At 44.0% G+C, this 24655-nt stretch overlaps 1 protein-coding gene across 1 annotated transcript in view; it reads right to left on the minus strand.

The window, feature by feature from the left end:
- Nucleotides 1-24655, minus strand: part of LOC126094622 (myrosinase 1-like) — a 50951-nt gene that overhangs the window by 14102 nt on the left and 12194 nt on the right. The window contains exons 3-7 of the mRNA XM_049909103.1: nt 21159-21293; nt 14054-14176; nt 13791-13974; nt 10562-10656; nt 5989-6136 (exon numbers count right to left, since the gene is read on the minus strand). Coding sequence (XP_049765060.1) covers nt 5989-6136; nt 10562-10656; nt 13791-13974; nt 14054-14176; nt 21159-21293 — 685 coding nt within the window. The remainder of the gene's footprint in view (nt 1-5988; nt 6137-10561; nt 10657-13790; nt 13975-14053; nt 14177-21158; nt 21294-24655) is intronic.

Raw genomic sequence — 24655 nt, forward strand, 5'->3', positions numbered from 1 at the left:
CAGTAATGCGCCCTCAGTTCACATAATAATCATGTCAGTTTTAAGACAATATGAGTAATACTAAATGTTGGCAAAAAATATACGTACCATCAACAATCAATACATCAAGTTAATTCTGAATTTTTTTTTTTTTTTTTGCTTATGATGTTGACTGCATCTACAGCTAATTGATATGGTAAGTACTGTTGATTCTTACTCATTTTAAATTACATTAAATTAAGCAGTTGCAGACATATTTACAATGAATTTTTTCTGTATAAATAAGCTGCGATAACCTGATCTCAAAATATTTAGAATAATTCAAAACATATGTAACGTAACACTGTAATAGAGTCGGAGAAAGAAAATCCCTAGCAATTGGCACCGCTGTTGTCAGGTTTCGACTATGAAACGCAAATGCTACTGGCGAAAACAGTAGCCGCATATACATTGAGGCGCAAAAAACTGATAAGCAAAACACTATGACCACTGCCCATAGGACGTTAGACGCCACCTGGTGGCGTTGTGGGGACGTGACGTGGTAATAAAGGTATATAATCTGAGTAAACTTGGACGATGATCACAGTAGCGAAGATATGGGCGGCAAATGGGGATATCCATAGAGATAAGCGACTTTGACAAAGCGCAGATTATTATTACGCAGAGCCTGTGAACTAGTATTTCTAAAACGTCGAGGCTGGTCGAATGTTCACGTGCTACTGTCGTGAGCATCTACGGAAAGAGGTGGAAGCACAGTGAAATTACCACTGGGCGCTAAATGGTCGGACGTCCATGCATGTTTGCTCTGTAAAGTAGGATAGATGGCGATCTCCGGCATGTTTGGTGAAAAAGCACAATGCTACTGTATGCAGAAGTGTGTTGGAGCACATCGCTCATCGGACATTGTTGAACATGGAACTCAGCAACAGACACACTCCCCCTTCCCCCCCTCCCACACCTTCCGTGTTCACACGTTGACCCAATGACATCGTCAATTACCACTGCGCAGGGCACGGCACCGTTGGGATTCGACCGTCGACACGTGGACACGTGGACGCTCATCGGGTGAAACACATTTTGTATACCCTACGTCGCTGACCCAGTGACATCGTCAATTACCACTGCGCAGGGCACGGCACCGTTGGGATTCGACCGTCGACACGTGGACACGTGGACGCTCTTCGGGTGAAACACATTTTGTATACCCTACGTCGCTGACCCAGTGACATCGTCAATTACCACTGCGCAGGGCACGGCACCGTTGGGATTCGACCGTCGACACGTGGACACGTGGACGCTCTTCGGGTGAAACACATTTTGTATACCCTACGTCGCTGACCCAGTGACATCGTCAATTACCACTGCGCAGGGCACGGCACCGTTGGGATTCGACCGTCGACACGTGGACACGTGGACGCTCTTCAGGTGAAACACATTTTGTATACCCTACGTCGCTGACCCAGTGACATCGTCAATTACCACTGCGCAGGGCACGGCACCGTTGGGATTCGACCGTCGACACGTGGACACGTGGACGCTCTTCGGGTGAAACACATTTTGTATACCCTACGTCGCTGACCCAGTGACATCGTCAATTACCACTGCGCAGGGCACGGCACCGTTGGGATTCGACCGTCGACACGTGGACGCTCTTCGGGTGAAACACATTTTGTATACCCTATGTCGCTGACCCAGTGACATCGTCAATTACCACTGCGCAGGGCACGGCACCGTTGGGATTCGACCGTCGACACGTGGACACGTGGACGCTCTTCGGGTGAAACACATTTTGTATACCCTACGTCGCTGACCCAGTGACATCGTCAATTACCACTGCGCAGGGCACGGCACCGTTGGGATTCGACCGTCGACACGTGGACACGTGGACGCTCTTCGGGTGAAACACATTTTGTATACCCTACGTCGCTGACCCAGTGACATCGTCAATTACCACTGCGCAGGGCACGGCACCGTTGGGATTCGACCGTCGACACGTGGACACGTGGACGCTCTTCGGGTGAAACACATTTTGTATACCCTACGTCGCTGACCCAGTGACATCGTCAATTACCACTGCGCAGGGCACGGCACCGTTGGGATTCGACCGTCGACACGTGGACACGTGGACGCTCTTCGGGTGAAACACATTTTGTATACCCTACGTCGCTGACCCAGTGACATTGTCAATTACCACTGTGCAGGGCACGGCACCGTTGGGATTCGACCGTCGACACGTGGACACGTGGACGCTCTTCGGGTGAAACACATTTTGTATACCCTACGTCGCTGACCCAGTGACATCGTCAATTACCACTGCGCAGGGCACGGCACCGTTGGGATTCGACCGTCGACACGTGGACACGTGGACGCTCTTCGGGTGAAACACATTTTGTATACCCTACGTCGCTGACCCAGTGACATCGTCAATTACCACTGCGCAGGGCACGGCACCGTTGGGATTCGACCGTCGACACGTGGACACGTGGACGCTCTTCGGGTGAAACACATTTTGTATACCCTACGTCGCTGACCCAGTGACATCGTCAATTACCACTGCACAGGGCACGGCACCGTTGGGATTCGACCGTCGACACGTGGACACGTGGACGCTCTTCGGGTGAAACACATTTTGTATACCCTACGTCGCTGACCCAGTGACATCGTCAATTACCACTGCGCAGGGCACGGCACCGTTGGGATTCGACCGTCGACACGTGGGCACGTGGACGCTCTTCGGGTGAAACACATTTTGTATACCCTACGTCGCTGACCCAGTGACATCGTCAATTACCACTGCGCAGGGCACAGCACCGTTGGGATTCGACCGTCGACACGTGGACACGTGGACGCTCTTCGGGTGAAACACATTTTGTATACCCTACGTCGCTGACCCAGTGACATCGTCAATTACCACTGCGCAGGGCACGGCACCATTGGGATTCGACCGTCGACACGTGGACACGTGGACGCTCTTCGGGTGAAACACATTTTGTATACCCTACGTCGCTGACCCAGTGACATCGTCAATTACCACTGCGCAGGGCACGGCACCATTGGGATTCGACCGTCGACACGTGGACACGTGGACGCTCTTCGGGTGAAACACATTTTGTATACCCTACGTCGCTGACCCAGTGACATCGTCAATTACCACTGCGCAGGGCACGGCACCGTTGGGATTCGACCGTCGACACGTGGACACGTGGACGCTCTTCGGGTGAAACACATTTTGTATACCCTACGTCGCTGACCCAGTGACATCGTCAATTACCACTGCGCAGGGCACGGCACCGTTGGGATTCGACCGTCGACACGTGGACACGTGGACGCTCTTCGGGTGAAACACATTTTGTATACCCTACGTCGCTGACCCAGTGACATCGTCAATTACCACTGCGCAGGGCACGGCACCGTTGGGATTCGACCGTCGACACGTGGACACGTGGACGCTCTTCGGGTGAAACACATTTTGTATACCCTACGTCGCTGTGGAGACGTCCACAAACGCCGTCATCGTGGGGAACGACGGCTCGAAACGCGCAGCGCGCCACGGGAGCAGGCTGGTGGGAGCAGTGGTATGCTATGGGACACATATCCTGCACTTGGCGTGAGATCTGTGGTAGTAATCGAAGATACGCTGACAGCTGCGAACCACCTGCATCCATTCATGCCTGGTGTCTTCCCCGACGGCGATGTCATCTCAGAGGTATAATTGTCCATGTCTCGGAACCAGAACTGTGCTACAGTGATTTGAAGAGTATTATTGTGAACTAACGTTGATTTCTCGGTGACCAAATTCGCCTGATGTAAATCCTGTTGAATTCATTTGGGCCGCTATTGGACGCCATCACCACGTACGCAAATCAGCGGCCCGTTATTTACGTGAATTACGTGACCTGTGCGTAGACATCTAATGCCACATGCCTCCACAAATCTAAAAACAAACTGTCGGATCCCTGATAGGCAGAATCAGTGATGTATTTCTTTCCAAATACGGACAAAGAAGCTATTAAGCAGGTGGTCATAATGTTTTGGCTCATCATTGTAGAGTTGCGATGAAACTGAGCGGTATCCATAGAAACGTACACAAAATAGCGTTACGTGACAGATTGAGGTGGAAGTGCGAACTAGCCACATCAAGCCCACGACAGCTGTCAAGGATTACGTTCCGCCGACTCGCAGTAGACGAAATCATAACTGAACCCACTGTTTTTGCATTCGCCACTTGGCCCAGTACTCTTGCAATCACCATGATTACTCAGAGGACGAAGCAAAGTTCAACAGCCAAGAAGAATTGTAACTGTGAACGATTTTGAATTTTCGTTGGGATAACATGTACCATTCAAAAATTCCCTCAGGTATAAAGTTGGAAATAATCCTTAAAAAATGAGTTTCTGGCAGGAAAATAAACAGTGTGAGCTCTATGAAGTCATATCCAAGTCTAGAAGACTGGCATGACGTGGTGAAGCAGCAGAGTTGTGAGGGACCCATACCAGTTTGGACTTACACGAGACATCAGATACATTTGTAGGCAATAGAGTGCAGCGTCAAAGATTAGTGGCCTGCTTATGTCACGGGAGAGCATAGAAAGAACTTCTTCAGGAACCTTCTACGGTAATCTTGAGGGGTTCCACTATCTGCTGCCTCCTGTATCTCATGAATGAACGGAGGAAGCCGGGTTCCCTTCCATTTGAGCCCACACAAGCAACATTGAATTCTACACAGAGTTGTTCGATCTTCAGCCCTTGTACGAGTACATGAAAGTAACATCACTGAAATAGTGCACAGCTCTGCCCACTAGTCTTGTTATCCTTCGTATGGAATGGATCGACCTGCGCCTTATTCCTCCTGCATGCCGCCCTCCGTCGCTACAACAATCTGCAAGAAACTGATGGATTCTTTGCATACCATTTTCAAACAAACCGTGTAGTACTTCAATGTTACCAGTTCCGCACGCATAACAACAGTGGTACAAGCAGAGAACGTATCGTTGACAATAACAAAGGGTATGTGATTCTTCGTCCTGTGCCACTGGTAATAACGAATTCATACAGGTACCCCATAGCATTAGCGAAGCGAAGTTTGTGTTTGCTGGTGCATATGCTTGGGACATATTTTTGCTGATAGCCAGTCCTCAGAGCCTTATAGACATCACGTATATATAGCTGATTTCCTGTCCATTCCAAATTTGTCAGTAAAGCTGTGACTTTGAAAATGCATCAAGGCTACATAGAGATCCATTTTATTATAAATTATTTACTGCGTCACGAATTGCGTTACGAAACTCCATTACATACTTCACATTTATACTTTATTTCCAAAGCACGGAAAATGACCTTTCTCTAATTCAAGTAGATTTTGGTGCTGTGATTTTCACAAAAACTAGTATGTGTGTTTAAAGCAATAGAATAGTATTTGTCCAACGCTTGATATTTTCTCGACACTTGTTTCGAAAACAGAAGTAAGAACTTCATCTTTTGGGTCTCATACGAGATTTCATACTGCTGTTCAGCTGGTTTCAGAAACTCATACTGACATCGTGACATTCTCTTGCAACCCTCAATGTAAAGTTCATTAGCCACAAATTATTCATGGCATCTTCCACATCAACGCTCGACAGCACGCTATGAAGAATGATTGGAAGTTAACAAGGGATACTGTCGTATAGGGTGTCGATCTCTCATTTTATGGTTGTCAACCAAATACTGGCAGAAACAGTTTCTTCCAAAATTGAGAATGGGCAAAAGGGGGTTGGATATTAGTCACCTCTGTTATGTGGGATGTGGCGATACGTGCAATAAAGATCCACATGTGCCAAATTTTAAGTACGAATTATGCTTGAACTATATGAAAAATTTGCTTCTACTTTTCTAAACGAAATAACAAGAATGGGAAGAGTAAAAATAGTACTTACATTATTATATCTGATCCTCTGTAGAGGAATTCAATACGTTAGTTCTGTATTGAGCATCGAGGGAAAGTGGAGACGGTAAAACAGCACATGCTTACCCCTGATGTATGCGATCTCCTCTTGAGTGAAAGTTGGCAATCGTGATCGGGGTCGCCCCTCTGCTGCACTGTTTGCATCTACCCTCTGACGCACTACAGCTGGATAGTCGCCGTCTTGACTGTAGATGGGATGTGCGTAGAGTCCAGCCTGATCAACACCAAGGAATATAGATGTTGAAATTTTGTAAACATGCCAAATATTGCCAATTATTATTTCAACCACAGAAAAGGATTTGTTTATGAAAAACCAAGTGCTATGGTGTCAGCAAAGAATTTTATGTGACATGACAGCTTATGTGTAACCAGTAGATAATAAGCTATTGGCAGTTAGTATGGTTTCCTCTACTGAAGTAAGATTCCAATACTTTCAGCTGGAAACATTTTAAATTAATACATTATGCTGTGATATTCTTCTCAGGTTTGCAACCAGATCTTCAAGTCAAGCTGAGACGATATTCCAGAGCTTCACCAAGCTGTCATCTTCAAGTGGAATCCTGCTGATGCTGCTGTGCAAGCAGTGTCCCTAAACAGACCAGCAGAGAGTAATCTGCACATCTGCCAAATGCTGTTAGTGCTGTCTCCACTGCAAAATATACAGTAGTCCTGTCAGATTATGAGGATCCCTGACAGTTGGCAGCGCTGTTACTGGCTTTCAGCTGCTTAGTGGTCATGCCTGCAGGCGAAAACAATAGTCATCTGTAGAACTACGACAATACTGAGGGCCCTCCCTAGCGGCGTTTACGAATTCGGCTTATGGGAAATTCGGCTTATAGGATTGGTTAACTTAAGCGCACCCCACTGCGGCAGCTGCCAGCGATTTTCTTACGCCGATTCGTCTACAGCAGTGCTGCCAGTCGTGAAGGGAAACAAAAATGAGGTATCACTACCACAAGTTATGTTTAGATCCTTCTGCCAAAGAAGAATGTCGCGTTTTAATGTAAGTCAGCACAAGATCCCACGACTTTCTGGGAGTATACAGCCCTTGACCCAATTAATATGATCACTAACCAGACTAATTTCAATGGACTGGCGCAGAACAGAGTCCGAGATAAGAGAACTGGCAGAAATCATCTGTGTCACATTAAGTTTCATTGTCTTTTCCTTGGGTAAACAATGCTCTACCGTGCGGATTTTTTTGGGTTCTTGTAACACTGTGTGGTAGCACTGGTACACGAATCTGTACTCAACAGTAGGAATAGTTTGACAAACGTACGTCTTACTACAGTGTATAATGAATTCTACTGTAATTGATGAAAGTATGTGAATGCAGCTTGCCGCTAACTTGGTGTAATGTTTTGTCTGTACAGAGGTGTATCTGTCGCCTTTATTAGCCCTTCACTCTCACACATAAATCGGTACAATACAGTTAGGGCCTCCTGTTTTATCTTTTGGGCTTATCCGTGATAAGACAGGCAAACAATTATGCTAATTGAGGATTCTGAGTATTTTCTCGAGTTTCATTCGCTCTCTCTCTCTCTCTCTCTCTGTCCTTTATCTGTGTACAGTTTTAAATCTATTATTTTATTTACGTGGAATCAGCCCAATAGAATCTCTGGTGGAGCCCTTCGTCTTAATATTCAGCGGCTGGTTTGCTGGAAAAGATCTTTACATTTGTTATTATTGTTAAGCGCTGCATTCAGTTGGGAAAAATCGATCGTTTGAACAATTCGTTCATTTTACGACAGATTTAGAATTTCAGATGTGGACGAAGCCTTTTTGGACGATTTTATCAAAACTCGGAGACTGCAGGCTCTCTTCGTCACAGCTGAAACTTCCCCACTAGTTACAGGGCCAAGACAATCATCAATGATTCAGACAGAGAACTCATTCGTCATTCACTCTAGAATAAAAGGGTCACAAACCTTATTTCTGAGGAAAATAGTATATTCAATTCATCTCCATTACATGTTCCGTTTTCTGTTGATTCCAAGTCTTACGTAATTTTCGTTTCCCGTTTTTCTCTATCCATCAATAACACGCTAGCGGCACAAACTTTACTAGCTCGTTTTAGCGAGAAGAAGAGCAAATATCTCTTTTAGCAACCCGACAATCTTCCGACAGATACCTCCGAAGCTGTACTCCCTCTCTCTCTCTATCTATATTAACCATGGAGAATACATCTATGTATCTCTGTTATTCCAAAGAATAACCTTACTAGAAAAATACCTTGGCGTCGACGAGCTGTCGGCGCATATATTACTAGAAATCCGATCAGATACTTTCTAAAAGTGAATAAATGTGGATGATTTGATTGACCATTATTAATTATTGCGTGGTAGAGGGTAAATTTCCGTGGCGAGATTACAAGTGGCATGGAATCTTACAACAACTGGACTTTTTTGACACCAGATCACCTGTATCAGAACCCAAAAAGACATTTACGATGGCTGGTGGGCGAAAGACAGTCTTGTTAAATTTCTTCAAACTCTCCGTATTTTGGCTGGTATGCTCCCAGTATACGGTAGAAAAGCAACTGATGTCGACTCGCCTCGCTACAGTGAGTATATGAACATGGAGGCATGACGGATCTGCCTCTCAGAGAATCTCTTCCACTTAAATACAGAATTTAGGAGTTCCATTTCCTGTGTAAAGCTTCCCATGTGAGATATGGTATATGCTGTTTGTAGCAGCGACCTAAGAATCCCACTGCGTTGGTACGGTGTGTGATAGCTATACTGATTCAGATAGCGATCAGTATGTACAGGTTTCGAATATATACTATGTCTCAGAGTGTCATCATTCTGTTTGCAGACGAGAACGTCCAGGGATGGGAGCTTTCTATTAGTTTCCACATACAGGGTTAAGGGAATTAAAGTGCTCCAAGGAACAATTAAGGACATCGGATCTATGTGGCGAAACTAGAAAAGATCCTCAATATTTCTCTAGAAATATCTTGGTTTTAAGGTTGCTGCCCTCCATAAATTAATTAGAATGTGTGGGCCATAGGGTACTGCCCGTAGCCATTCCCATGATGCAACAATGAGGACTCCCTGCTGACCCATCTGTAGGGGCTCCGGCTCCAGTTGGACGACACTCCGCAATACCTCCCCTGAATACGACGCCCAGGTGGGCCGTTGAGATACTGAGTCAACTTGCCGTGAAGATCCGGCTGCAGAAGCCAGAAGACTGAGTTATAACGCTGGGAAAGCTTACGAAATCACAATATACAGGGTGGTTATAAGGTCTCGATCCATTTCTGATTGTAAGGAGTAACGGATGTATTTACGTAATACATGATTATAATCATTTAATGTGATAGCATGGCCTGTTGTATTTTCCCAGGATAATCAAGAAGACTACTTATGATAGAAGAATGTGTGGCTGTTGTTAAAGCATGATTGCGACATGCGTGATTGTGCAGTTTATCTTATCTAGAGGCTCAATAGGAGTTCACTAGAAAATTTCATAAACAAACACCAACGAGAGCAAACATCCGGTTATTTGTTAACAAATTCCAAAGAAATGGAAACCTTCCCAATGAATCACACTTCGGGAGAACTCTAGTTTCCCAACAGACTATTCAGTTAATCAGAAAAGCAATCGAAATGTGTCCTAATGCATCAAAACGTCGTTTAAGCAAAGATTTAAACGTTGAATTTGACAGTTTAGACTTCACACTAAAGAACAAATCGTGCCCTACAAATGCTTCACAAATTAGATAATGAAGATTATCCAGCTCTCAAAGCTTTGTGTTTTAATTTGACAGAAGGTGCACACAATGAACTTCTCATGGATCACAGTTTGTTTACTAATGGCGCCACATTCCACATCTTCGCAAAAGGTAACAAATATAGCTACCGTTAATGGGTAAGGATCCGCCTCAAGTTACCACTGAACGGGAAAAAGACACAAGTAAATTGAATATGTGGTTTGAATTCGCAAAGACTGTAGTTTATGAACCCATAATGTTTGCAGAAGAGACAGTTACATTCATCTTGATACGCTGGAACAACTCCTATAACCTCAGTTCCAGCAAGAAAGCAATGCTGACACGGATGCAGCCCGTGGTTTTGCTTTCATTGTAAGCGAGTACCTAAATCGAAGATTCACCTGTAGATGGAGAGGCAGAGGCTCAGCAAGGCTGTGGCCATCACGTTCATCTGATTCCAGACTCTTGGATTTCTCCCCTTGGTGCTTCAGAGTGTATTCAAGTTAGAAGAGTTAACCAAAATATTGATCCTCCCACGTATGTGTCGCGGAAAGATCACGAACGTAAAATAAGTGAGATTCAAGTTCAGGTGCAGTCTTACCAACAATCGTTCTTTCAGTGAAACATTCGTGACTCTAACGTAAAAACATGGGGGGGAGGGGGGTCGTGATAAAGAAAGTACACTCTGCCAAGCACCGCAGAGTGGCTTGCTGGGTACAGATGTAGATATAGATGTATGGTATGGTAGTCCATAATCAGAACTTTACAGCGACAGACTGAAAGTTCTGAACTGTCCTCGGGCATTTAGCCGAATGACTATCCCAGAGTATTTCAAAATAATTTTTCTCTCTGAAAGCCTGAAATCACACAACGGTCAACTTGTTTTAGAATTAGAAACACAGCTGTAGCAGGTACCGTACTTACATCAAACTGCAGCTGTCGGTCTGCGGCTTCCAAGTCTTCTGTCGAATTCGATGCCGGTTCACTTCCCCCGATACTCAGCGTGATTCCTACGCTGCCTGAAACAGATGGCCACTTAGATAATCACTACTATGCAGAAATACTCGCCTTCGATCTCAGGTTATCACCAGGATTTTTTCTCTTGCCATTTTCACTTTTTTCTCCTCTCGCAGTATTTGTTAAAGTGAAAAATATCTTTACGAGCCCCGTAGACGAATCCACTACTCCATACTCGGAGTAAAGCTCAGACTGGTGCAGACCAAGTGTACAAAAGGCACAAGCTGGGAGAACAGACAAAGGCATGGAATTCATGGATTGTCTTGTCTGCAAAAGTGGATCATGGACTGCGTCCAACAGCTTTGGAATTTGGTCTTCCGTCTTGCTATCTATAAGATGTTATTTGCCTCTATGTTCTTTTGTCGGCCCTCAGATCCAAGTCAATAAAGCCTTCAAACTATCCAAACACGCTTCGACTTTTACGGCGGAGATAGTGGCAAGCGCACAGGTGTGTATCTTCAACTTCCTGCTTAAAATATATTAATCGTGTCCTACTCCCAGTGTCCTTAAAAAATATTCACCACCAGAGATGCAATAAAGCAACCAACACTTACAAACAGCGTATGCTAATGGAATATATTCAGCTGCATCTACAGGGACTGTCCTCAATTCGAAATTGCCATATATAGACCACTTGATTGCTTGTGATGTCTGGAGCCACAGAAAATATCAGTGACAAGAGATGTGGAATATGCCCCAACAAACGAAATATGGAGATAATGCAGCATTACAACCTCAAATTCCTTCAAGACCATTGTTTACGAGGACACACTTGGAGCGGTCAATGATTTCTACCATCATTCGACAGCACTTTATCCACGCATATTTTCTCTACATAGAAACTACTTTACCGGTTCTCATGTCTGTGAGTGTGATTCTGAGTTGGAAACTGATGTAAATCACTTCTTCCTCTCGTGTCTCAAATATGACTGTGGAAGACTGGAATTTTTGAAGACCCTGATGAATGTCAGTGAGCTTCTTCTATTTTGCTTAGTAAAGACGTTCACCTTTATAAAGTGCAACATTTACTCTGCAGCAGAGCGCACCCTTGTATGAAACTTCCTGGCAGATTAGAGCTGTGTTGCGGACTGGGACTCCAACTTGGGGCCCTTGCCTTTCGCAGGCAAGTGTTCTTCCAACTGAACTACCCAAGCATAACTCGCGACCAGTCATCACAGCTTTGGCTGTAAATCTGCTTAAAAGTGTAGGAAAAATGTTCAGGTTGTAATGGTACTCATATTTTCATTAATGATTAAGATATTGTGTGAATTAATAACACAAAAATGCCTAATTTACTTATAATTCTATTTGTTAAAAATTTACTATGGAAAAAATTGTGACATCTTGAGCCTTTAAATCTGTAAATATACATTAATGTATTTTCTCCACATACATACAATGGTTTGATACGCATTTGAGAGACGTCTTTGTATGTATAGGCCAACATCTCGATTTTGCATGACGGACTGTATACGTCTTTAGGAAGTCACGTGTTTATATCATTGTACAAAACGATGAATGGATGAATAAAACTGTTATTATTATTATTATTATTATTCTTGATTAAGATTATTATTCTTCTTGAATAAGAACATCCATTTTCTACAACTCCCCACCAGCCATTAAAACTTAAACTAACAATAAAATTTAGTTTAGGAGGATAATAAAAATTTCTTGGTGCTCATCTCCTTCTAATCCACTGATGAAATTCTTAGCAGAACCTCCTGATGTGTATATGGTACTAATTACATCAAACAATGAGTGTCATGTACAACCTGAATTCTATTCAAATTCAGAGCAGTAATGCCATTATTGTAAATATGAGTTGTAAAATGATTTATATATTTCACATCTACATTTACATCTACATACGTACTCGGCAATCCACCATACGGTGCGTGGTGGGGGGTACCTCGTTTCACAACTAGCATCTTCTCTCCCTGTTCCACTCCCAAACAGAACGAGGGAAAAATGACTGCCTATATGCCTCTGTACGAGCCGTAATCTCTCTTATCTTTGTGGTCTTTTCGCGAAATATAAGTTGGCGGCAGTAAAATTGTACTGCAGTCAGCCTCAAATGCTGGTTCTCTAAATTTCCTCAGTAGCGATTCACGAAAAGAAGCGCCTCGTTTTCTCCAGAGACTCCCACCCGATTTCCTGAAGCACTTTCGTATCACTCGCGTGATGATCAAACCTACCAGTAACAAATCTAGCATCCCGCCTCTGAATTGCTTCTATGTCCCCCCTCAATCCGACCTGATAGGGATCCGAAACGCTCGAGCAGTACTCAAGAATAGGTCGTATTAGTGTTTTATAAGCGGTCTCCTTTACAGGTGAACCACATCTTCCCACAATTCTACCAATTAACCGGAGACGACTATCCGACTTCCCCACAATTGCCATTACATGCTTGTCCCACTTCATATCGCTCTGCAATGTTACGCCCAAATATTTAATCGACGTGACTACTAATGGAGTATTCAAACATTATGGGATTCTTTTACCTATTCATCTGCATTAATTTACATTTATCTATATTTAGAGTTAGCTACGATTCTTTACACCGATCAGAAATCCTGTCCAAGTCATCTTGTATCCTCCTACGGTCACCCAACGACGACACCTTCCTGTACACCACAGCATCATCAGCAAACAGTCGCACATTGCTATCCACCCTATCCAAAAGATCATTTCTGTAGATAGAAAACAACAGCGGACCTACCACACTTCACTGGGGCACTCCAGATGATACCCTCACCTCCGATGAACACTCTCCATCGAGGACAACGTACAGGGCTCTATTGCATAATGATACATGGCTACAGCGGCCTAAGAATTGGCATGTGCAGCTCAGCGTATTGAACATTTATAAGGGTTATAACAAATTTGATATTACCTTGTAAGTAAAACACGTATACGATATTTGCCCTATTGCACATCCATGAGAAGTATTTAACTTGAGATCTTATTAGATACATCAACATCGTTTTCCTTCGAAAATATTTTTTGCATAATATTGTTTTCTGACGTGCTCAGCTTCCTGAAGGATCCCTTGAGTGTGGATATACTGAAACTAAATGTACATCTATCCTAATTCAGTGTATCAGGCAAAGCGTAGCGATGTTTAAAAGCATACCATTTTGCGTGGCCCTGTACTGTTCGTCGTACAGGCGGTAGACGAGTCCATGGGCCCTGATCACGGTGTGGGAGGCCAGGTAGTCGCCGATGCCTGGCGCGTTCTGCGAGGGCGCCTGACCGCCAGAGGAGGCGTAGCCACTGGTGAAGACTGCCGGCTCGTTGAACGTGATCCACCACTTCACCTGAAGAACCACGGCTGTCAGGAATGCGTCACAACAGGAAGAAACCCGTGTGACAAATAGTGGAGGCGTGGGTACTCACTCTGTCGCCAAAGTTCTCAAACAGCACCCTAGCGTACTCCACGAAATAGTCGGCAAGGAGCGGGTTTGGCCATCCGCCGATGTATTGAAGTGCTTGTGGTAGGTCCCAGTGATACATCGTCACCTGTACAGCAAATGCTTCATTATTAAATTTATATTTTCAGTATCATACCATATCATATTTTGATTACGTTTCTCCAGTCATAAATTTGGCGACTTCCTATTAAAACTAAAGCCATGCATCTATACAAAAGGTTTACAGTGGGAGTACCTACTTTCGATGGACTGTAACGAAATGACCATGTCTCAGTAATGGCTGGCTGATCATGCTATACTTATTATTGCGTTAGGGCCTGACAGAAATTTCGATTTCCTTGCAAAAGAAGGTTTGGGGTTAGCACTGTGAAATGTGCTCACTGCCACACGATGCGGTCACGTAGCCAGTTCAGACACACGGATATGGGACTTAATGCTGGAGCGCTGTGCTTCTCAACTTCACGTTGTGTACTTGAGTACCTTCTCTACAACGTGTTTTATGATTCCTGAGAATAACTTGTGTTATAGACTAGATTTATTACGGACTTTCTTTATTGCTGCAATAAACCACTGTGCACTAACCTCGTGAAAGTAAATTCTACTAGCATATGTGGCTGTTCAGTTACTGGATATTACATCCAAGCGAGCTTGTTCATTTGTCTGATTTAGTGACTGTCTGTATCTAACGCTTATCTAAACTCGTGACTGGTCCTATGCGGCATATGATCGATTCCTCTCTCGTGTCTATCTCTTCTTATCAGAGAAGCACATACACTCAACGACGTCAAATATTTGCTGTGTTTTGTCTTTTTCTTTCTCCTGCAGTTTCTTCCATTTATACGAGGCTCACTCCAAAAGAAATGCACACTATTTTTTTTTAATCCATCTTTTTTTCTACATGTTTGAAAGTTTTACAGTGTGTAGATACATCATTGAGGAACAATATTTTCATTTCGACACATAACTTCCATCCCTCTCCGAGTTTTGTGATAGCTTCCATGGTTTTTTGACTAGCATGCGGCCGTGCATTGTAGTGCAACAGCAAAACATCCTGCTTCTGCCGATGTGGTCGAACACGACTCAGTCGACCTAGAAGTTTCTTCACTGTCGTCACATATGCATTAGAATTTATCGTGGTTCCACTTGGCATGATGTCCACAAGCAAGAGTCCTTCGGAATCGAAAAACACAATAGCCATAACTTTTCCAGCAGAAGGTGTGGTTTTCAATTTCTTTTTCTTGGGTGAACTTGCAAAATGCCACTCCAATGACTGTCTCTTCGTCTCTGGTGAAAAATGATGGAGCCATGTTTCATCACCTGTCACAATTCTTCCAAGAAATTCATCTCCACCATTCTCGTACTGTTCGCTGCATACCGTTTTTCTTGTTTCTTTGTGAGCCACTATCAACATCCTGGGAACCCACCTGGCACAAACCTTTCTTAACGCCAACACTTTCAGTATTCTGCAAACACCTCCTTCCCCTATCCCAACGTAGCGTTACAATTCGTTCACTGTGATGCGTCTGTCAGCAGTCACCAATATGTTAACTCTCTGCACATTGGAGTGTTTGCAGTACGAGGCCTACCGCTGCGAGAACAATCCTCAATATTGCCGTGTCCGCTTTCATCACGTAACCTGCTTACCCACCGACTAACTGTACTGCGATCGACAGCAGCATCTCCGTACACCTTTTTCAAACTCTTGTGGATGTTTCCTACTGTCTCTCTTTCACAGCACATTAATTCTATGACAGCACTTTGCTTCTGACGAACGTCAAGTGTAGCAGCCATCTTGAAGACATGCTGTGACGGCACCACTCACGGGAACAGGTTGAACTAAGTTTGAAAACAAGCTGGAAGGATGCATCTACTCACTGAAAAACTTTCACACATGCAGAATGAAAACTGTATTTCTACAAAAATAGTGGGCATTTCTTTTGAAGTGACCCTCGTAAATCCCTCTGGTGGTATGGAAGCTACACTCCTGGAAATTGAAATAAGAACACCGTGAATTCATTGTCCCAGGAAGGGGAAACTTTATTGACACATTCCTGGGGTCAGATACATCACATGATCACACTGACAGAACCACAGGCACATAGACACAGGCAACAGAGCATGCACAATGTCGGCACTAGTACAGTGTATATCCACCTTTCGCAGCAATGCAGGCTGCTATTCTCCCATGGAGACGATCGTAGAGATGCTGGATGTAGTCCTGTGGAACGGCTTGCCATGCCATTTCCACCTGGCGCCTCAGTTGGACCAGCGTTCGTGCTGGACGTGCAGACCGCGTGAGATGACGCTTCATCCAGTCCCAAACATGCTCAATGGGGGGACAGATCCGGAGATTTTGCTGGCCAGGGTAGTTGACTTACACCTTCTAGAGCACGTTGGGTGGCACGGGATACATGCGGACGTGCATTGTCCTGTTGGAACAGCAAGTTCCCTTGCCGGTCTAGGAATGGTAGAACGATGGGTTCGATGACGGTTTTGGATGTACCGTGCACTATTCAGTGTCCCCTCGACGATCACCAGTGGTGTACGGCCAGTGTAGGAGATCGCTCCCCACACCATGATGCCGGGTGTTGGCCCTGTGTGCCTCGGTCGTATGCAGTCCTGATTGTGGCGCTCACCTGCACGGTGCCAAACACGCATACGACCATCATTGGCACCAAGGCAGAAGCGACTCTCATCGCTGAAGACGACACGTCTCCATTCGTCCCTCCATTCACGCCTGTCGCGACACCACTGGAGGCGGGCTGCACGATGTTGGGGCGTGAGCGGAAGACGGCCTAACGGTGTGCGGGACCGTAGCCCAGCTTCATGGAGACGGTTGCGAATGGTCCTCGCCGATACCCCAGGAGCAACAGTGTCCCTAATTTGCTGGGAAGTGGCGGTGCGGTCCCCTACGGCACTGCGTAGGATCCTACGGTCTTGGCGTGCATCCGTGCGTCGCTGCGGTCCGGTCCCAGGTCGACGGGCACGTGCACCTTCCGCCGACCACTGGAGACAACATCGATGTACTGTGGAGACCACACGCCCCACGTGTTGAGCAATTCGGCGGTACGTCCACCGGCCTCCCGCATGCATGCCCACTATACGCCCTCGCTCAAAGTCCGTCAACTGCACATACGGTTCACGTCCACGCTGTCGCGGCATGCTACCAGTGTTAAAGGCTGCGATGGAGCTCCGTATGCCACGGCAAACTGGCTGACACTGACGGCGGCGGTGCACAAATGCTGCGCAGCTAGCGCCATTCGACGGCCAACACCGCGGTTCCTGGTGTGTCCGCTGTGCCGTGCGTGTGATCATTGCTTGTACAGCCCTCTCGCAGTGTCCGGAGCAAGTATGGTGGGTCTGACACACCGGTGTCAATGTGTTCTTTTTTCCATTTCCAGGAGTGTATTAACTGATGTTTGAAGACTTCTCCTGCATCTCCTGTTAGTTAATGTTCTACGTGTTCTTCTTTCTCGCCGATTCTGCGGAAAGCATCCTCATTGCTTATCACTACACTTAATTTTTAGCGTCTTTTTCCAGCACCACATTTCACACGCTTCGATTCTAATCTTTTGCGTTTCCCCCACAACCCCTGTTTCATCCCTGGACGTGTATTCTCATAAATTTCTTTGTCAATTAGTGGCTGTGCTTTACTATAGTAGCCTTCTTTATGGAATGAATACTGCCTTTGCGTGTGGTAACCCACTTCCTGCTTCATCCATCATGCACGGCTTTGTTTCCTAGTTAGGTGAATACCTTCATGTCGCCTAGTAAATAGTCTCTAGTTTTGATGTTAATTTAGCTGCTAATCTCATTTCTGTTGCTTCTTATAACTTTTGGCTTTCTCTGGCTTACTCACAATCGACATCTGTGCTCAGTAGCCTGTTCATTCCTTGCAAAAGGTCTTGTCTTATTCGCAGATTGGCTACAGGCGGCAATGTTATAAATGAATCATGACGTCCTTCACTCACTATTTGAATTAAATCTCTGAATATTTCTCTTTTTTCACTCATTACTTCTCCTCTGAAGATTTCTCTTATGTCACTCATTACTTCTTTGACGTACACATTCACCCGTGGACAAGAATAGCTTCATTGTCGCTTTGTTGTTCTGGTCTTCATTTCATCACTTAAATACCGCAACCTGTATCCATGTGAAGTTGTTTGCTGTAGTTAAAGCCTTGGTGTGCCTCCGTAATTTTTACCACTCGCCTCTTCCTCCCCACCCCCACCGTCCCCATTACCAAAATGACTATTCCATAACGTCTCAGGATGTACTCTATCAACTGAGCTTTCAGTCAAAGCCGGCCGCGGTGGTCTAGTGGTTGAGGCGCTCAGTCCGGAACCGCGCGACCATTACGGTCGCAGGTTCGAATCCTGCCTCGGGCATGGATGTGTGTGATGTCCTTAGGTTAGTTAGGTTTAAGTAGTTCTAAGTTCCAGGGGACTGATGACCACAGATGTTAAGTCCCATAGTGCTCAGAGCCATTTGAACCATTTTTTCAATCAAATTGTGGCGTAAGTTATTTATCTCCCAAAAACAATTTAGTACCTCTGCATTAGTTATTTAGTCTACACACGTAAGCTTCAGCCTCATTCTCTGGCACTTAATTTCATATGCTTCTATTCTACTTGTTGCAAGAATTTACTATCAACGTTTCACCTCAGTACAAGGTTACAGTTCAGACTAATACAATGAGAAAAGACTTACTACAACTTAAATTTATATTCGATGCTAGCAAATGTCAGAAACGCTTTTCTCACTGGTGCCCGTCTTCGTTTCATATCCTTTCTACTTCGACTAACGTCAGCTGTTTGCTGCCATACAGTAATACTAATCTACTACTTACAGTATCTGATTTTCTAGTCTAATTCCCACAGTATTGACTGATTTACTCCATTACACTTATTTCACTTTTATCGATTGTCTCCTTATAATATCTTTTCAAGACACTTTCCATTCTGTTCGACTGCTCTTGCAAGACATTTTCCGTCTCTGAAACAATTAAGTGGCTATCGGCACACCTCAAAACATTCATTTCCCCTCCCTGTAGTTTAATTCCCTTCCTTTACCGTTTGCTCAATGTACTCACTGAATAACATCGTGGGTAGGATACAACCTTTTCTCACTCCATTCTCAACTACTGCCTGTCTTTCACGTCATTCAGCTCATGTAGCTGTTATACAAGAACTTCCATCCTCCGTATTTTATCCCTGTGTTCTTCATTATTTAAAAGTGTGTATTCCAATCAGGATTGTCCAGTTTTCTCCAAATTTACAAATACTATAATCGTAGGTTTGCCTTCCTTCACTCTACCGTCTAAGATGACGCATTACCCTGCATGTTCTTAAATTTCGCCCGACACCAAACCGACCTTCCTCAAGATCAGCTTCAACAATGCTTCAGAAAATAATTCTTGTCAAATTTTGCATCTATGTCTTATTAAACTGATTATTCGGTATTACTAAAACCTGTCGCCACATCTTTCCTTCGGAACCGCTATTATTACATTCTTCTATAAGCCTGAGGGAACCTCATCTGCCTCATGTGTTTTACACACTAAGTGAAACGGTCCTGACGTGTGTTCCCTCAAGCGCCTCAGTAATTGTGCGGGAGTCTTGTTAGCTAAAGGTGACTTGTTTCGACTTATGTGTTCCGTCAATTTTTCTCGCAATATCGTATCACCTGCAGCATAGTCATTTACTGCCTCTTCACTTTCCATAATACTGTCTTCCAGTTCTCTTCCCTTGTGTAGCTCTTGTATATATTTCTTCCATCTTTCTCTTTTCCCTTCTTTTCTTAGTACTGGACTGCCAGCCGAGCTCTTGGCACTCACGCAGCATTTTCTTTATTTCAAAGGCCTCTATGATTTTTCTTCAGGTGGCACTTTCCCATAATCACACATGCTTCTGCAACCCTGAATTTCCCTCCGGCCATATCGATTTTGTCACTTAATTGTCGATCATATTCTTCTTCTGCAACCCTGAATTTCCCTCCGGCCATATCGATTTTGTCACTTAATTGTCGATCATATTCTTCACAGGCTCTCCTCTGTCAACTTCAGCAGCTGCATTTTTATGTCTCCCCTTTCCCCAATTAAATTCAATACCTCGTGCGTTATGCGGAGATTTCCGCAGGGTTAGTTTTGACTTTTTTATCCTCACCTGCCGTCAGAAATAACTGCTCATAGTGACCAATTCGTTTTATATTTCTTTCCTCTGTTTCAGCTGATCGTTGCACAATGCTCCCTTTGAAACTAGAAACAAACTGTACCTTCCAATTCACCCAGGACTTGATTTACTACTTTTTCAAATATAATCTCCAACATTTACGGTCGGAATCGTCATCAGCCTCTGGGACTGTTTTGTAGTTTAAGATCTGGTAGTTGAAAACCTGGTAGTTTAAAACGTGGTTTCGAAAGCACTTACTTTATATAACGTAACTAAAACCCTCTAGTGACTACAGCTCTCTTACACATGAACAACATTGTTTCAAGATTTTTAAACACAGTGTCTAATCATTGTGCTACATGCAAAATTCGTCCAGGAGGATTCACAGCATTATTAATGCCATTTTGAACTAAAGTAATGTGCAATGAACACTAACGAACTTCTTTTTAGGTGTACCGTTGTAATTATTCATATTCTTACTTCCTTTCAACTGGGCTAGTTTATTAACAACAGATGATGTTGGAAGGTTTGTACTGCCAAACTATTGTTAAAATAGCTAAGGCTTACTGCAGGATGAAGATCGTGTCTTAGGACAAGATTTTGTGGAACGAAATCATCACTTAAAGATATACTGACATCCCACAAACAACTAGCAAATAAGACTTGTAATATATGTTAACGTATTTATTACTTGGTTTGCAAGACTTCCCAATACCCACCATGTAAGAAATTCTAAGTCTAGTTGAGCATGAAATTAGAGTAGACTTCTTTCATTTTCAGTGCAAGTTCACGTGCGCATATACATGAAGAAAGAAACACTTTGCCCCGTTTATGAGTTCTTGATTACACACCAGCAACGTTTTGTTTGCTCAGTCCTATACCTATGTGTGTCCCTCTTACCATGGGCTGGATTCCGTTCGCGAGCAGCTCGTTGATGAGGTTGTTGTAGTAGTCGATACCTGGCTGGTTGATGACGTCAAGGTCTCCAGTGGGCAGGATTCGCGACCAAGAGACGGAGAAGCGGTACACGTCCGCCTGTTAGAAAATAAGTAGAATAATGTAAGCTACATCGTGAAACCAGTATCACTATTCCTAAATACTAAATTAAAAGAGTACGGTAACGGTCTGTTAACTACATTGTATGTGTCCTTCAAGAGTTGTTCTGCAATGTACAATAAACCGCAATATGTGAAAAGTAACGGTAAATACTGTGTTGAGAGTAATAAATACACATCATTGTGTGTTAGAGTATGATATAGAGGTTTGTAATGAATGGATGTAGTTCTAACTCGAGTGCTGAATTTATCGAAATATCACCGAAAGGAGGTATTTTATTACACAAAATTAAAGAGAATCATTTTTCAAAATTCTGCAGTAAAATTAAGAGAAGTAGTAAGTACACTACTGATCCTTAAAGTTGCAACACCAGGAAGGACAGCAAAACACGAAATTTTACGTATTGTGAATATACAGCAGAGCAGCAATGATACATGATTAAATTTGTAGATGATTTGGATGAATACAGATGCGAAAATTTGCCCACTAAGCTGACACTTCAGGCAGCAACATTGGTTCTAACCTGGTTAGGTCATCCATTTGACATAATCTTGGCTCATGTCATTTCATTATGTCTCAGCCTTAACGCTAGCTACATTTCACAGATTCGTGAGTGCTGGTCTGCTAGTCTCTCAACACCCCATGATCAGATGGTTTCGGTAGATGAAAGATCTCAGGAATGTGCTGGCACATGAAACAGCTGAATAATCCTTGTATGGAGTTAATAGTGCCAGAGTTGTCACAGGCTCTTTTTGTGGTGGTCGCTCGAAATCACACATTGATCTTCAGGTGGCAAGCTAGCGCGTTCGGCTTGTGGTATGCAGGGATTCCAAGGAGGTTGCATGCTCTGCCACAGCGAAGAGAAGTGGCAACAATCCCTGTTGAGTCATGAATGACATCCGGTGACAGGTAAGCCATATGCACAGGAAAACAGTCAGCTCTTTCCCTGGACAATTAGACACTTGGCGCTCTGGGCCTACAGACGCCCAGAGACCCCTTGGAATCACTCAAGAGGCAGCCCCATATGTATGGCACTAATTGAGCACCGGCAGCATCAGATTTCGCAATGGCGTGTAGACCAACAACTAGTGGAGCTATTACCTAAATGTAGGTGAGGCTTGGTGACTCTTCTGCTTGCACAGAGTACGTCTCAGGGTTAGTAACAGTCGAAGGCAACATACTGCTTTGTCTGGGCTGCGAGTGTTTATGGTACCTTTGCCCAGTTTTCATGTGACTTCATCCCACTTCTACTACATAGGGACTGAGGCAATGTGACATCAGGTGTGGCCTGAGATAATGGAATTTGCCTCTGTGGCAGACTGAAATCTTGTACCATGCCACTTCAGCAATTTTACAGCCCTGGCAGAAAAATTACTTGCACAACTAGCTGGCCCATCTGATTACGAGTTGTGAACTCTGCTACAGGGGTGTTGGCATAACACTCCTTCCCCCTTTAGAAGATTTGGTCCATCAAATCCCAGGTTGCTGCTAAATCTGTGGTGTGTTAGAAACTACAGTGTACTGTTACATTTTTCTGTACACTTATTCACACTTTAATACCAAATGTCTTTCTTCTTAGTCCATTAGAGCTAATATTGTACAGAGACATGTACACTCACGTCTACTTAAACACTAGGGGTGAGCCACTCCATTGGTTTACAATGAACTGGGAGTTTGGAAGCACTGTAGACAGACAAAGATTGTGTAAGCAAGGACAAGGATTACGACGGCGCCTAAACACAAGGATCCTATCACTATGACTTGATGTTGGTATCTACCGTGGTCCTGCTGAATATGTTGGAATATTCTTTCTGTGCTATGAGCCCATGCCAAGAGCTGAGTAAGGTTTGACTCAAGGTAGCAGACAAGAAGGTCAAGATCCTAAGAGTAGTACTTCCAAAAGGACTGTCAGGCAGTAGTGCAACTGTTAAGTTTGAAGCTGTAATCACTGTTATTGTTGCCAGAAGCCGAGAAGTTGGTACTGAGATACCACATTGCATACCATTTGGTAGTAACTCGTTGCCTCACAGCTCTACACATTCTGTGTCTTTTGACTGTTCTTGTTCATAACTGTTGCTGTTCATAACATAGCTGTACCACATATAGAGCACACCAAGTGAAGTCCAACCTTCTGAAAATAAGGTTGTGTAGTAGGCATGTATCATGAGGATCACTCCGCAACAGTCCCTCCTAGAAGTGACAGTTTGGACGACTGTTGATGGGCGCACAGTAATTTCATCTCTCTGACATCACTCCAATTCGTCTCTTGACATTAACGTATCTTTCTTCTCATCTTGTGTAATCCCAAAATTTCTTCACTCTGACTTTTACAAATTTTCTAAAATTACTCCATTTTATAGGCTTCCGTGAAACTCAGATCTGGCATTGGTATCTGCTAGTGTTACATATATTAACACTTTGAGGTTTTTGCAGTCAGTATTGACGCCCATGTTGTGAGATGGCTATGTTTCGTCAGAATTTTTTCTTCGAGAGGTATAACAAATTACAGTGTAGTTGGCAGCTCCTCCCATGCCTGTTGCAGACCATCCAGAAGTTGAGTCAGTGTTAGCAGGGTAGAAGTTAACTGTCCATGGTGTATCACTTGCTGTAGGTTAGCTGTTTTATGCAAGCATCCCCAACACTAATGGCAAAGGCATACAACAGACTTGCCATGTCCAAACAAGTGTCTAATGTGTCTAACCAGGCTTGTACCTTGCTCACGTCACTATTCATCAAAGTGGTCGTTGTCCTTAACTTATGAATGTACAGTAACTGAGAAACTGTTTCATAAATTCTGATATAAAATAGGTGCCCTGGTCCATTATTAACGTTTCTGAACACCGACTCCCAACAAGGAACTGTTTACCATGGTATGAGCTACTGTGTAAGATTACTGAGCTGGAATAGCTGCCATTTGCACATTACATAAAAAATGCTCTACCATAGTCAGACTATTGCAAGTCCCTGCCAGTATGTATACAAACAGACTCAGGATATCCGTACCAATCATTTTAGCCTCCATTCATCTCTGAAGTGGAATAGTCAGCTCAATGTGTACACAGTACACAGATCTTCAGATACTGAGCCACATCCTTTTAACACATACAATATCAGTACTGTTTGGCCACATGCCATTCCATGGGTCTCTGACCGTCATGCCTTGATAACACGTGATCATGTACCTGGCTTGACACCTCCCCATGCATCATTTCCGGAGCCATAACATGTATCTTCTCGCATAGTACATTGTGGAACTGTCACTGCATTGAAGAGAGTTTACAGTCTTCATCAGCTGCTTCCTCTGCCTGACACTCCACAATGGTATGACCCACTCTCTGTAA

This window comes from Schistocerca cancellata, chromosome 8, assembly GCF_023864275.1.
Source record: "Schistocerca cancellata isolate TAMUIC-IGC-003103 chromosome 8, iqSchCanc2.1, whole genome shotgun sequence".
NCBI classification, from domain to species: Eukaryota; Metazoa; Arthropoda; class Insecta; order Orthoptera; family Acrididae; genus Schistocerca; species Schistocerca cancellata.